The sequence below is a fragment of the Rhinolophus ferrumequinum genome, chromosome 16 (genome assembly GCF_004115265.2).
Source record: "Rhinolophus ferrumequinum isolate MPI-CBG mRhiFer1 chromosome 16, mRhiFer1_v1.p, whole genome shotgun sequence".
NCBI classification, from domain to species: domain Eukaryota; kingdom Metazoa; phylum Chordata; class Mammalia; order Chiroptera; family Rhinolophidae; genus Rhinolophus; species Rhinolophus ferrumequinum.
The window spans coordinates 5,107,784-5,123,580 of record NC_046299.1 but is presented as its reverse complement, the minus strand read 5'-3'; the positions used below and the strand labels follow the sequence as shown (position 1 = coordinate 5,123,580).

The 15,797-nt window shown below is 45.9% G+C and overlaps 1 protein-coding gene across 1 annotated transcript in view; it reads right to left on the bottom strand.

Annotated features, from left to right (window-relative positions):
• The window catches only part of ADAM12 (ADAM metallopeptidase domain 12), a 323,861-nt gene that overhangs the window by 98,709 nt on the left and 209,355 nt on the right, over window positions 1–15,797 (bottom strand). The window contains exon 5 of the mRNA XM_033131268.1: window positions 6,550–6,626. Within this exon, the coding sequence (XP_032987159.1) occupies window positions 6,550–6,626 (77 nt within the window). The remainder of the gene's footprint in view (window positions 1–6,549; window positions 6,627–15,797) is intronic.

Genomic DNA, 15,797 nt, shown 5'->3' with positions numbered 1-15,797 from the left:
AGAACAAGCAGAAATGGTGCGAGGCAGCTCAGTGCGTGCTGTTGCCAGGCAGCTGGGAGGGGGTGGGGATGTGGCGTCCATGAAAAAAATCAGGACACGGGGACATGACTGCGTTGATGCTCTAGGGCTGGATATCTGGCCCATCACAAAACACAGCAGCTTAGCGCCACCGGGGCGGGAGCAGGATTCTCTGCCATCAACACGGGGCCCTCCGGTCAGTGCACAGCAGAACTGAGATATGTACACGGGGTCGCCCGTGGTGAGGCTTAGGAGGTCAGCAGCGTGGGGGCGGGGGGCCCGGGGGAGGCACCGAGCTGCAAGAGCAAATGAGAGGGCAGAATGTGGGAGGAGCATGCGCATCGCATGGAAACTCTGGGGCGGGGGAGGGGGTGCTGAGCATCTTGAGGAGACATACAATCTGGTACAAAATTAATTTATGGCCCGAACTGCCCGTTTGACTTGGAGTCCTCTCAAAGGAAGCATCAGCTCTATGGCTGCACTCACTCTGAAACCCCGTTTCCACGTGGCACTTCATTCCCTCTTTAACTCCCCCTTTCTTCCTTAGGCTTTTCCCCTCCCCTTCTCTTTTCCCCTTCAAGCTTCGGAGGAAGGAGGATGCTTCTTTGCTCTCCTCCTCTCTTCTCTGTCCCAGGACAGATTTTGTTGCCTGCCCATCTTGGACCAGGCCTTTTTGAAGCAATGCAGGATGATCCGTCTGTTTTTCTTTTTCTATGCAAAACTGTAATCGGCTGGGCTCTAATTAACGCGTCCCCTGGGACACTCGAGATTTCCTCCACGTTCCCAGATATGAATGTATTTTGGGGTCACCTCATATTTAATATAATTTTTAATCCCTACTTTCTTTCTCAAAATCGGCCAGGCTAGTCCTACCAGAGCTGCCTTTTCCCATTGTGGCCAGCCATCTTCCAGTCTCCTGCCAGGGAGTAGCTGATCGAACACAGCTTTCTGTCTGGTCGGCTTCTCCACTTGCAAGATCATCAAGTTGACTACATAACTCTGGAATTTTCTGTTGATGCACGGTCTGCTGCTTTTGTAACAACAGCTCAGAGATCTGGGAAGTAAAAATCCTCAGGAGCACCAGTCCCCCACGAGGTTCCCCATTACTCTTCTCACCCCGTCTTGGGGGTCAACTCCAGACGACACAGCCCTTACTCTTCTGACTTTTCTGGAAATCCCCGCCACAAGTATGGCACAGAATTCCTCTGAGCCAAATTATGGTCTGTGCCAGGTGCCTAGGAGGTAAGGTTCTCCAGGTGTTGAAGACCAAAGGCAGATGCTGAGACTCAAGACATATTGTACCCTCCGGTCAGAGATGACCCCTCTGTGCAGGAGGGACGAGGGATCCTGACAGTTTACCTGCCCGTCTGGGGGGCAGGCCTGGGAAGAAGGATGGGGAGTCGTGACCCACCGAGGGGCATGGCCCAGCACAGATGGCAGATTTGTCCTACTTGACTATTACTCTGGGAATACTCTACCCAGTTATTCATTTTCATTTCGGACGCTAATTAGTTAATGTCACTGGACTGCAAATTGTTTTATTGATCGTAAAAAAGAAGCTATTGGAATTGCCTTGGAGAGACCTTCTTTCTCTTCAGCCATCAAGAATTTGCTATCCCTCTGAAAATCACCTGAAAATTATCAGACCAACCCGCTTGCCTCCATTGATGCCTCGTCTCAGTTTTGATAATTCCAAACTCCTTCATAATCGCGTGGAAGCTGCAGTTGGAGGACTCCTGTTTGTTCCTGAGCATCCCGGCCTCATCTGTCCTTTTCCTGGCGGAAGCTCACTGGTTTTCCTCATAACAGTTAAATCAGAGCACTGTACCCACCACTGGCCACTGTGATTGTTTCAGGGCCCGTGACTCTCAGGCCAATGAGATGCATGCCCTTTGCTAAGCTGGAAAGAAGGGCCCTCATTCGTCTACCTGCCCTCTGAAGGTGTAAGCCTGGAGCTGCCTGCAGCCCGTTTGTCACCACAAAAATAAACCCTGCCTGAGAATGAAGCCAACGCAGAAAATAAAAGCTCGAGATGGACAGAGAAAGGACTCTGACAGCATCAGTTATGGCCTGGATCCAGCACGCCTGAAGCCTCCTCAGGAGTTTTTAGTAGCACGGGTCTACACATTTTGTCTGGCTTTAAGCCAGTTTGAATGAGCTGTTTTGTTCTTTACACACATTGGCTTTTTATGTTAACTTGAAGGTTGGAAATACCTAGCCTTCAATAAATGGCCTTAGAACAAACAAGTCCACCACAGGTGTAGGGTGATGGTGATTTCCAGGTGTGTGGTCCTGGCCACCATGGCCTGTATGTGTTCACTCTGGTTCCCTTAGGAGCAGGGTGGCTTTGCATGGGATTAACCCAGAAGTACTACTGCATGAACACACCTCCCCGGCTGGCCCCATCCAGGAACCAAAGACTGTGAGACTCTCAATAGATTGATGGTTTCTCCATTGACTGCTCACTTGAGGTCAGATACAGGGCTGGGCTTCCCTATAGGTCACTGCATTTATTTTCAAAGCTGCCATCTCAGCTAGAGACTTGGTCTCCATTTTTAAACACGAGAAAACGGGGGCTCAGAGAAATCCAGTGACTTGTCCACTGTCACACAGCTAGTTCGTTGCTCGGACTACCACGTGCTAGGGAGAGAATGCCTAGTCATCGGACTCAGATCATCCATCTCAAGGCGGTCATTTGCGTTCATCCCAGAGGCCATCGGGTCTGACCCCATCTATCCGTCATCTCTCTCCTCTAGGAGCCCGAGCCCTGGTGTTCCATGAATACTGAGCCCGTGTCCCCACACAACTCCTTAATCCTCTGACTCCACCCTCAGTCCCTTTGCCCCGCAAACCTTCCTGCCATGTTCTTGGGACTCATGGCCCATCCTCACACTCCCCTTCCCCGACCCTTTCCTGACCATTCTCCTCACCTCCTTCAGTCTGGCTGAAACCTGGCTGACGCCCGTGGACACCACGTCCCCAACAGCCTTCCCAGATCCTTCACTGTCCTAACTCCTTCCCTTGTGCCCCTCAGTGCCTGGCTAACGAGCAGTCATCCTTTCTCTAAATCATCACTTCCAGGCTCTGTCCTCCTCTACCTCTTCTTGTTTCCATCATCGTTCTAGACTTGGAAGTGTACTGGAGGCCCCACCCGGTAACTGACCTTCCCACAGCTTCCTCATTCAGGAGCAGGGACTCGGTCCTTGAGTATGTCGGTGCCTTTTGCTACCTCAGGGGAGAGAGTCTGAGAAACAGAGCACTGGTGTAGAAGGCAATGGTTAGAGCGTATGCAAGTGCTAGAGTCGCCTGCCTAAAGCTTTGAAAATGTTTCTAGACTCTTGCATGGCCACATCCTTGGACTCCTTGTCCAGGTCCCCCATCTCTCATCGAGATTACTGTGAAGGTGCCTAGCTAAGCTCCTGCAGACATCCCCTATAGTCTAGTTTCATCTCGGAAGCCAGACTGACCCTGTGAAAACGTTAAGTCAGATCTCAGCTCAAAGTTCCTATGACACCTGTCACAGCCAGGAGAGAGGCCAAAGGCCATCTGGTGGCCTTCAAGGCCCCCCGTGGTCCTCCTGTTCTACTTCCCCTCTGACCTCATCTTCCACTGCCTTCTCCTCCCTGCTCGCCTCCCACTACACCGGCTACCTTGCTGCTCTGCAAACCCCAGGTCCTCTCCCGTGTCAGAGGTTTTCACACACTGTACCCTCTGCCGGCAACATACTTCCTGTAGACAGCTGCGTGGCTCACCTTCAGCTCTGGCACTGCGGAAGTGCTCCAGAAATGCTTACTGAATGAATGACTGGAGAGCCGCAAACCAAACAACAGCATACCTCCATTCGCTGATCAGATTAGCAGGTGTTTTAAAGTTCAGTAGGGTAATGTAAACGGGATATCAAAGCTTCTTCTTAAAAGTAACACACGCAGAAATGTGTGTGTGTGTGTGTGTGTGTGTGTGTGTGTGTGTACACACTCACTGAAATGAGACAAAGAGACTCAAGTCTGTATCTCCTGACGTGGAAAGACAGGTAGGGCCAGGGGACAAAAGCAAGCTGTAGAGTGATGTGTTTGATGTGTCTCTATTTTATAAAAATAGACAAATACACACTCCAATCCCTGACTGAGGGTTTGCCTGCACAGGAGTGAGGAGAAAGCAGGGAGGGGAATACTGTGTTTGCTGCCACGTCTCACCTGAGTGGGGCTGGAGTAAGTGGGGGAGGAGTAGCTTTTTGTGCATCCACTCATTTTTGTGGATAACTGAGTCCCTTGTTATCCACAGAGGATACGTTCCAAGACCCCCAGTGGGTGCCTGAAACCACAGACAGTACCGAACCATACACAAACATGTTTTTTCCCCTATATACACACCTACGATAAAATTTAATTTACAAATTAGGCACAGTAAGAGATTAACAACTAACAATAAAATAGAACAATTATAACAATATACCATAATAAAAGTTATGTGGATGGCTTTGGGGCCACTATTAAGTAAAGTAAGGGGGACCTGAACACAAGCCTTATGATACCATGACAGTGAATCTGACAACTGAGGCGGCCACTTAGTGGCTACCAGGTGGGAGCACCTACAGCCTGGGGTGACTCACGTCCTGGTGGGAAGGAGCGGGACACGTGTCATTTCATCACACTACTTAGGAGGGCGCGTGATTTAAAACTTATCCATTACTTGTATCTGGAATTTTCCATTTAATATTTTCAGACCCGTCGAGCTCAGGTAACTGAAACCACTGATAAGGGAGGCGAATGCATTGCGAGATCCCAATGATAAATACTTAAAAATAAGTCGGATATACCAAGGACTGGGAAGATGTGAGGAAAGAGAACTCTCATACTCTGACAGTCAGTGGAAATTGGGGCAGATGCTCTGAAAAACAAAGCGGCAGGAAAAGTGAGGGCCTGAGGCTCTCTGAGCCGTGTCCCCTCTTCCAGGCGCCTGCACTCCTGCCACGTGCCCAGAAACGCACCCTCGAGGCCGCAGTGCAGTGAGAACTGGAAACCACCTAAACGCACAGCACGGAGGGGAGACAAGACGCGGCCTGCTAGGAGGGGGCGTGCTAGGCGATAGATCCAGGAGGGAACCAGTTCTACGGGAGCCAAAGAGGATGCTGAACACAGAAGGCCTACACCCTGCGACCGAGACACCCTCGCTCCACAGTGGTCACCGTGCAGGTGACCTGTGTCACGCAGTGTGGTCAGTGGCTTGGAAGGACCCACGTTTGATGCTAAAAGGGGGCTCCTGCTAAAGTCGGATGTCCCAAGTCACATCAGAGATTTTTACCCACAAAGGAGTGCTGTCAATAAGGGCTGTGGCCAAAGTGAGTACTTGTTAATTCAGGGATATTTGTTAAATGCCTGCCCTGGGTCAGGATCAACATGAGGCAAGATTTGCAAGAGCGACCGCTGCCCGTTAACTTTCTTGGAGGCGCGTGTCTGTCATGGGCAGCTGTGAAAACCCTGATGAGACCAGTGAAGTCGTCATTTACATTTGCGAACATTGATTGACTGGTGTCTTGTGTGTGTGCAGTGTTGTGTGTGGTGAGTTGTGTAAGGTGTGTTGTGTGTAGCATGTCGTAGGTGTTGTGATAGGTGTGTGTGTTGTATGTCGTGTGTGGCACAGTGTGCGCCCTGTGTGGTATATTGTGGGTGGTGTGTGTTGTCATGTGTGTGGTGTGGTATGTGTGTTGTGTGTCTAGAGACTCACTTCCCTCAGCCCCACACAGAACTCACAAAGCTGCAGCGGTTACTGCCGACACAGGAGGCACCCCTGACTTTTACGCAAGCTGGCACATGTCCCCAGGCCCTTCTCCTCCCTCCCACAGAACCACTCTGCTGCCACGGGCCAAAGCAAAGCAGGACTTGGAGGATACCAGTTGTCAGTTCACAAACTCAATAGATAAATTCAATGGAAAGGCTGAGGCAGCTGGAAGTTTATCAAACAGTTTTTCCTGGGGACATAAGAGTCCACCATGATGTGGAGGGAGGGGCTGTGAGCAAAGACCGGGGTTGTCCTGCCTGGTGGGAAGGTGACTGCTTCTTGCATCGCGCCACAACTGAGCAGCAAAGCCCTTGCTATCCATGCCTGTGTTCAAACATCTGGATCTGTGTTGAATTTGTTCCTTTACTTTGGCTCGTAATGAGAGGAGGCCTTTTTATGTTTACTAAGCAAGCAGCTTAGACGCTACCTAATGTCCTATCTTTTACCACTGGCAATTGTCAAGCATCAAAGTCCGTGAATGAAAGATAGTCACAGGCCCCTGGGATGCTGAGACTCAGCCAGTTCAGTCACTCTTAGCGTCCCAGGCCTGAGAACAACCCTGACAAAAGCGCCGGGAAAGAGAAACAGTGGTCCTGGGTGAGGTGTGCTCTTGGGAGCTCTCGAGGGAGGGCCTTTTGTGTGGGGCCAGCGGGACGTGTGGCCCGTCATTTGCTTTCGAGTGGACAGGAGAAGGAAGAGGTGGTCTGCAGTGCTTCCACTTCCGCCAGAGCCATCATCCTCACGGGCACTTACCTGAGACCAGAACAGGTGCTGAGGCTGACCATCGAACCCGAATGTCCTTGCACGTGTCCGTGGTAGTAACAATGACCCTGAAAGCAGGAGAAAGTCGGTTCAGGCATAATGTTTTCTTGCCCATTCACAGTGACCCAACTGCCTCAGCTCATGTTCACTCGTTTCTAGCTATAGAATTGTCTTTTGCATAAAACATTCAAGCAGGCGTCATAATAGATCGTGCTAAGCCCAATGTGACCCAGTCAGGGTCTACGGCTAGAATATCTGATTTACTTAGAGGTTATCGAGAGGGTTTTAAAAGGCACCGCGGTTCCAGCCTCGTCTCTCCAACACCCTTCAGAAAAGCCGAATGTTCGACAAAACCCAGCAGCAGGAAAAATCATACTGACATCACCCTTTTCCCTCATGTAAATTGTCTCCTGGAATGAGATGAGCAACTGTATGGGGTATTTAAGCACACTGAAATGTAGGAAAATGAGGTCTAAATCTATGACTTATGAAAACAGAGAAGCTGATGAGAGGGAGGGCGAGGGCTAAGGAGGGGGGAGACCTCACTGAACCGCCCCATTGAGAGTGGAACATCTAACTCAGCAGGAAAGAAAAATCAAAAGATCTTCCAAGTCTACGACAAAAGTCCCCATGTGACATGCCTGCAATATTCCACTGCTTTAATAATGTCACTGCTTGCAAACAGAAACCACAGCATGGCACTTCCTTAGTGAAGATGGATATCTGTCCAGAATGACGGTTAATTTCACTGTTGAACAAAGGTTATGTTGTGGCCCTTAAGTGTGGACTGGCAAGCAACGGGTGGGTACACTCAGCGTTCCTCATTCGAGTCCTCTGAATGTCGGGGCATGTGGTCCCGGCATCAAAGGGCTGCGTCTTCTAAGGTGAACCAGAGGTGGACACGGGTTTCAGCCCGTCCGCCTGTGTGCCTGCCTTAGAACACAGCTGCTTCACTCGTAACAACAGTAATTCTCTTGTTCCACGACAGGGCTTAGCATACAGTTGTTCTGTCCAACAGAAACAAAATTGCGAAGACCACCTTGAGTTTGCTAAGAAAGAGGACCATCTAACACGGAGTGGCCGAGGAAATTGAAGAAGTCCATAAGAAAGGGGCCAAGATTATCTCTGTCACTGAGCAGAGGACAAAATTCTGGGGTCATCTGAAAAGCATCTGACTGAGGGCGAGGGGAGTGGTGCAGGACACATGTTATTTTGACATTTTCTTACTGATTCCAGAAGTTCTTTATATATTCAGGATATTAATACTTTGCCTGATATTATGTGAGGTATCTCTTTAACTCATGTATTTTTTTTGTTATACAGTTTCCAATTTTTATAGTCAAAGGTATCCAACTTTCTCTTTATGCATTTTGTGTTGTGTGTAAGGTGGCTTTCTTCAAGGCATATGTAGGTCCACCTTTGTTTCCTTCTATTTCTATAGACTTACACTTAGCTCTTTATCTGGAATTTGTTTTTGTGGGGGTGTGAGGTTGAAATCTAACTTTATCCACAAACCATGAGTCAGTTCTTCTCCACCACCATTTTCTTTTTCTTACTGATTTGAAATGCCACCTTGTCACATATCGAATATCCACATCCGTACTTGGCTTCAATTCTGTACTCCCTGAGCTACTCCACGGAGGCACACTCCATCCGTCCACTCCTGTGCCAGTACACACCGTCTTAGTTACCACTGATCTAGAGTACATTTTGATGTCAGAGTATTACGATTAAATCCACATACCATAAAATTCACCTTTTAAAAGCACACAATTGCTGGGTTTTAGTATATTCATCATATTGTGCAGCCATCCTCACTCTATTTCCCAAACATTTTCATCTCTCCAAAAAGAAACCTCATACCTGTTGGCAGTTACTTCCCATTTCCCCCCCCCCCAACCACTGGCAACCCCTAATCTACTTCCTGTCTCCATGGATTTGCCTACTCTACTCATTTCGTCTCACGTAAGTGGAATCATATAGTATGTGGCCTTTTGTGTCTGGCTTCTTTCACTGAGCATGTTTTCAAGGTCTATTCCCGTTACTTCAGGTATCAGTACTTCAATCTTTTTTTATCCCAAATAAAATTACATTGTATAGATATACCAGATATTATTTCTCCATTCATCAGTAGATGGGTATTTGTGTTGTTTCCACCCGTTGGCTATTACAAGATATGCTGCCGTGAACATTTGTGTACAAGTTTTTGTGTGGACATATGTTTTCAGTTCTCTTGGGGACACACTGTAAGTAGGTATATGAGTATATGCCTACAAGTGGAATTGCTGGCTCGTGCGGTGACTCTATGTTTAAATTTTGAAGCACTCTCAAACTGTTTTCCCAAGCAGCTGACCCATTTTACCTTCACAGTATATGGGAGGAATGCATGAGCGCCCCGAGTTCTCCACATCCTCACTAACACCTCCTGTTTATTCTAGTGTATGTGCAGTGCTACCTCACTGTGGCTTTGATTTCATTTTCCTAATGACCAATGACACTGAGCACCTTGTCACATGTTTGTTGGCCATCTGTACATCTTTGGAGGGATGGTTATTCAAATCCTTTGCCTATTTTTAAACTGGGTTATTGTCTTTTTATTGTTGAGCTGGAAGACGTCTTTATATATTCTGGATACTAGACCCTCCTCTGATGTGATTTACAAATACTTTCTCCCATTTTGTGGGTTGTCTTTTCACTTTCTTTCTCATGTATTTCGAAGCACAAAAGCTATCTTTGATGCGGTCCAAGCTACCTTTCGTTTTCTTCAGTTGCTTATGCTCTAGGTGCCATATCTAAAAAATCATTATCTGACCTAAGGAGATGAAGATTTACTTTTCTGAGTTTTACAGGTTTGGATCTTACATTTAGATCTTTGATCCACTTTGAATTGATTTTTGTGGATGGCTTGAAGTAGGAGCCCAATTTCACTCTTTTCTGCATGTAGGTATCCAGATGTCCAGCACCATTTGTTAAAAGACTATTCTTTCCCCAATTTGTCTTGGCACTCTTATTGAGAGCAAGTTTTCTTTGGGTACTATTCACTGTTTCAAAAGGTTATAGGCTATTATTGCCTATTTTCTCTTTCAGGTGAGTTTGAGAATAAAATTGTAAGCTCCATAATAATCCATTGAGATTTCTGCTTGGACTCCATTGACTGTATAGGTCAGTTTAGTAAGAATTTGTAGTTTTGTCATGAAGAATTTTCCTATTCATGTACATGGTATGTCTCTCCATGTAATGAGGATGTTTTTATGTCCTCCAGTCTAATTTTCGTTTATTTTTTCATATGGCTATTAGAATGTTTTCATTAGGCCGACGCCTAGGTATGGTACATGTTTGTTGACATCATGCACAGGATCTTGTTTCTATTACGACTTACACATGGTCATTTTTAATATAAAGAAAAGCTTTTGTTTTTTTAAGTTTATCTTATATCAGACCCTTCGCTGAACCATCTTATCAGCTTAATAGTTTGTAGCATATCTTGGATTTTTTGTGTTCTTGATTATATCAACTACAAACAATGAAAGTTTCGTGGTCTCCCTTTTGACCCCCATCCAACATTGAGTCCAACACTGAGGAATGGAATGGCTAGGTGTCCAGGGGCAAAGGCGGGAGGGGGACTTGCCCAAAGAGGGAAAGCATGGGCAAAGACAGTCGCCATGGGGGAGGGGTGGCAGCTCGGGCACAGTTATTTCCGCGTGGCTGTACAGTTCAGGGAGAGCATGACATGCACAGTGCCTTGTCCAGCCCCTGGCCAGCGTGTCCTCTGCAGTGAGCACATGGCTTAGGAAAGAATGCATGAGGGAGAGTCATGGGAAACACCTGCCCAGCCTGCGCTTCCGGCAACCAGCTGGGCGGTGGCGGACCTTACTGCCAGCCTGCCCCCTTAGCTTTCATGTGAAATAACTCCTGAAAGGCTCCACGGTTCCCCCCTCTCTCTAGAGAACGCTAGCTTGGGTACTTAAGGGAGGTGTGATAATTTTCTAAATATAAGGGCATCACGTAACTGGATTAAAAGGCTCCCAAGACCACTCTGCACAGGGTAAGGGGATTTCAGTTCTGGGCACCCAGCAGGCATGCCAGAGCTGAGACAAGTCAGAAAGTGAAAGGACAGCAGCTGATGTTAGAGTAGGCTGCCGGGGTAACCAGAATCACTGGGTTTTGACAGTTATATATTTTTGGGGGTCCCATATGGTATAAAATTGCCTCATTTTTAGAGAATGTGAAATGTTGGTACAAGCAGCTAAGTATTGGTTAAAAAACAAAAAAACAAAATGGTGACCGTAATCTTAATTACTGACCTCTGAAATTTCAAACCCTTTTATTTCCAGTCTCAATTTGTTTTTAATAGATTATTTATCAAGTGTACGTTCAAATTAAATACCCAGACATATAAGCTCATTAAAGCGTGAGCTGAGTACAAATTACTACAAAATTAATTTTCAGTTCAACAACTAGGTTGAAGTATTGCTCGTAAAAGAGGAGGGGGTGGATTTTAGGTCTCATAAGCTCGCACTGATACAGTCCTACTTCTCTTGGTCATGACCAGAGTTAATGACTTATTTCTTAGTTCTAAGACTACTTTTCCTTTTCCTTCAGACAGTGGACTAGCAAGCCCATTGCTCACTAACTAATTGAAGAAGCAATTAATGTCTTTGTTCGCTAAGTATAATTACCAGAACTCCAATTCCAGATTTGCCAGGACAATTTCCATTTCCTGAAGTTTCATTCTCTTTCCATATGATTCACTAAATGTTTAAACAAATGTGAGTTCATTTTTATAACGTGGGAAGTCATCACATTAATTCTCAACTCTGAAAGACATGCTCGTCACACCATGTGTCCCATAATGGTTTGGGGAATTTGATTATGGGGAGTGGAGGAGGCATACTGTCCTACTTCTGGGGGGGGTATGACGCCCTTTGGAGGTGGCTGAGGAAGCAGGGGGGGTAGTGCAGGCAGCATCATCCTCAGGGAACAGCAGTGCTCACTCAGGAAGGTCTCCAGGTAAGTGTATGTTCCCATATCCAAGGAATAGGTTGCCTCCCATAGACTGATGCTAAGAGGCAGGCACCTGCCAGGCCTCTGGATTCATAAACACTTGTCCTGTTGGATGTGGATGTGGCCACCCCAGTAACAGACATGGCAAGCGTCCATCATACTAGGAGGTCTGTGCCCCAGGACCCATGCATCTATCGATCACAACAATGACACTTGCAAACTTTCCCAAACTGTGGCCCCTTTCCATTGCCTCAAGCGTTTCGAGCTGTGCTGTGTCTTTCTTTTTGTCATGCTCATGTCTGTACCAAGATTTTGTCCTATAAGCATAGTCGTCTTTGTCCAGTTCTGCTGATCTAATACATTCTATTTCTACCAGCAAAACATAGCACAGAAAATAGCCCCAAACATGCACAACCACAAAATTACATCTTTTCCTTTACAAAACCTCTAACCATGTATTTTATATACTTATTACTTAACCTAATGCATTTCTCCACTCCAGTAAAATAAATGTTCCTTCTGTTTAATACTATCCATCAAATATAATGGTGGGTAAGAGGAAAATGGAATAAAAACTCTTGAGCTGGAAAATAGTAGCTCTCAAGTCTAGCCCACATGGGAAGTAAAATCAAAATTCTGTTACCCAACTCCCAGAGGACTAGAAAGAAAGGAATTTTCTATGTTAAATTGCTAACAAACATGGGCTGACCTTGTGATTCAAAAGATCTAAGGGCAGACCTTTAACAGAGCTACGTCTGGTGAAGAGACTACACAGGACCAACCTCAGGGGCCATCACATTATTTTGCTGAGCTGGAATTCTGCAGCAGAGAGCATGTGTGTAGGAAATTGTGTTCACACTCTTTGGGAACTGGATACAGCGGGTCTGCCATAGTGAGGTCACTCGGTTGACTGTGAGTTACAAGTCTTGGGGCTTGAGACTCAGACTCTCAGTTTTTCATCTGTAAAATGAGATTGACACTTGTCGCCCCAGGTTTTAGGGATCAAACATTACACGAGGAAGCAATCTGTGAAATGTAAGGCATCATTACAGATCGGGAACAGGAAAACATGTTGTAAGCTCTACTTTCCACCTGCCTACTTCCTCTGCAGTGGACTCTACTCAGTGAACTTTTGTAGAATGAACGAATGAGCATGTATGAGAGACACTGACCCATTAGAGAAGGGAGTCTGATTTTCTTACCCTCCCTCACTCAACTCCAAATCATCTTGAATGTGGTGTGGGACTTTGTGTCAATGCTCCAAAATAGACAGGAGAAGCTTGGAAGCCAGGCTCAGGAGAGCTAAGGAGCCAATTGCTATTTCATGGAGACTTACTCATCCTAAGAACTCAGTTCTCAGCACAGTGGATCAACCTTTTCCTTGTTCATAGCCTACGCTCTCATTCTATTATGATGATATTTGAGGGACTTGAGCGGAAACAGAAGCTCCAGGGTGGTTAAGAATGGTGAACTGATCATCAAACCAGAGCAGTGGGATGACGTTATAAAAATGGCAGCGTGAGGTGAGCCTCTTGAAATCTCCCCTGGAATTTACAACAAATTGAACAACTATGACTCCACAAAGGACTCCCAGCACAGCAGACGGACAAGACGAAGAGGCTCACTACTGAATTCACCTAAAGGTGGGCGAATTGCATGAGCAGGGGAGGAAGGAAGGGAGAAGTGCGGAGATGGGGCTGCGCAGGCACAGGACGCAGACCTGGCTCAGTGCTCCGAGCTCGCTGCGTCCCGGAACTACTGCAGCTGCAGGAGAGGGAAGAACTCGGACCTAGGGCTCCGTTTATGGCCCACAGGGCTAGGGGACAGCACATAACATGGCTGAACCCAACGCTCATGGCAGAGACCTCGGAGAAAAGACTGAGGGAAGAAGGCTGAAAACGGTGGTTTAAGCCCTCACTGCCACAGAGAACGGAAGCCTTAGGCACTGAGACTAGCCGCCCCCTCCCTACCCTCCCAGAGCTTGCCCCGTCCCCACCTGCCCAGTGCTAGAAGCGGAACAGTAGCAGTGTCAGATCAAAAGAACAGAATATTTGTAGTTCTGAGAATTATGGTCCGCAGACACAGATTCGCAGCTCAACTAGTTCTGGCAAAGCGGAGGGAGCTGTGGAAGCAGGACTGGCTGTGGTGGTGGTCGCCGCCATTGCTCTGGGCCACCTCTCACAACCCACCCTGCCCCTGTCCCTATCTACTACTGCAGGCGGATCCCTGCAGGAGTAAACAGAGCTACTGAAACACTCGGGCTCTGAATCTGGTGCAGGAAGAGCTTTGGAACTTCAGAAGCTCTCCACATCTCCCCACAGAGGTGGTGCCCTACGACCCAGGTGAATTGTTCACAGAGGAGAAGCCCACCTTCCAGGGAATCCTTCCATTGTGTGAGAAGCTGGAATAGTGCAGAGAAAATGTAACACTACAGTGTGAGAGAGAATAAAAGGCTGCAGTCAGAGAGAAAATAAAACATTCTACCAACACCTACTGGAAAGCAAAAGAAAGACCTCTTTCTCTCAACCTGTTGCAGAACCCACTCCTGCAGCTGTCTAGGAAGAGAAATAATAAATCACTTATGGCCATGAATAACCGAGGTAACAAGACAGCTCAGAAAGAAAATGAAAAGTATCCAGAAAATGAACTTAAAGACATGGAAATATGTGACTTAAATGACAGAGAATTCAAGATTGCAGTTCTTAAAAAACTCAATGAGATGCAAGAAAACACAGGCAGTTTAATGAACTCAGAAACACAATCAAAGAACAAAATGAACATTTTACCAAAGAGATTGAAATTTTAAAAAAGAACCAAACAGAATTACTGAAGATTAAGTACTCAATAAAAGAAATGAACAATGAAATAGCCACCTTAGGTAGTAGAGTTGACCAGATGGAGGAAAGAATCAGTGACATCGAAGATAGAAATCTGGAAATGACATGGATAGAAGAAGAAAGAGACTTGAGACTTAAAAGAAATGAAAGAACTCTACAAGAACTTTCTGACTCCATCAGAAAGAGCAATATAAGAATAATGGGTATACCAGAAGGAGAAGAAAAAGAGAAGGGAACAGAGAGTATATTCAAACAAATAGTCAATTAGAACTTCCCATACTTGTGGAAAGAAGTGGATCCTCAAATCCAAGTAGAAAATAGAACACCTAATTACCTCAACCCCAACAGGCCTTCTCCAAGGCACATTGTATTGAAGCTGTCAAAAATTTACGACAAAGAAAGAATCCTCAAGGCAGCCAGGGAAAAGAAGACGGTAAACTACAAAGGAAAGCCCATTAGATTATCATCAGATTATTCAGCAGAAACTCTACAAGCCAGGAGGGAGTGGAATCAAATATTCAAACTATTGAAAGAGAGAAATTATGAGCCAAGAATAATATATCCAGCAAAGATATCCTTTAGATATGAAGGAGGAATAAAGACCTTTCCAGACATACAGAAGCTGAAGGAATTTTCTAACACACGACCTGCCCTGCAAGAAATACTGAAGGAGGCTATTCGACCAGCATAAATAGGGATAATTTGTGAAAACCAAAACATAAAGGTGGGGAGAGTAAAGCCCGAACTGGAATATGGGAATGGAGAAAGTAAGCAGGCTGAAGAAAATGGAATACTCTAAATCTGAAACTTTCTTTTACATAAACTTAATGGTAACCACTCAAAAAAAATCCAGAACTGAAATATATAATGCAATAAAAGAAGAAACAGAGGGAGAAAATCATAGAATACCACCACACAGAAATAATAGACAACAATAAAAAGCGAAAGAAACAATGGAGACATAGTCTTACCAGAAAATCAAAGATAGAATGATAGGAAATCCTCACATATCAATAATCACCCTAAATGTAAATGGACTGAACTCACCAATATAAAGGCACAGAGTAGCAGATTGGATTAAAAAACTAAACCCAACCATATGCTGCCTCCAAGAGACACATCTCAGCTACAAGGAGAAATATAGACTCAAAATGAAAAGGTGGAAATTGACTCTCCAAGCAAATGGTATACAGAGAAAATCAGGTGTATCCATACTGATATCAGATGAGACAGACTTCAGGATAGAAAAGGTAACAAGAGACAAAGATGGACATTTCATAATGATAAAGGGGACTATACAACAAGAAGACATAACAGTCATCAATATTTATGCCCCCAATCAGGGAGCACCGAAATATACCAAGCAACTACTAAGAGACCTAAAGGGAGAAATTGACC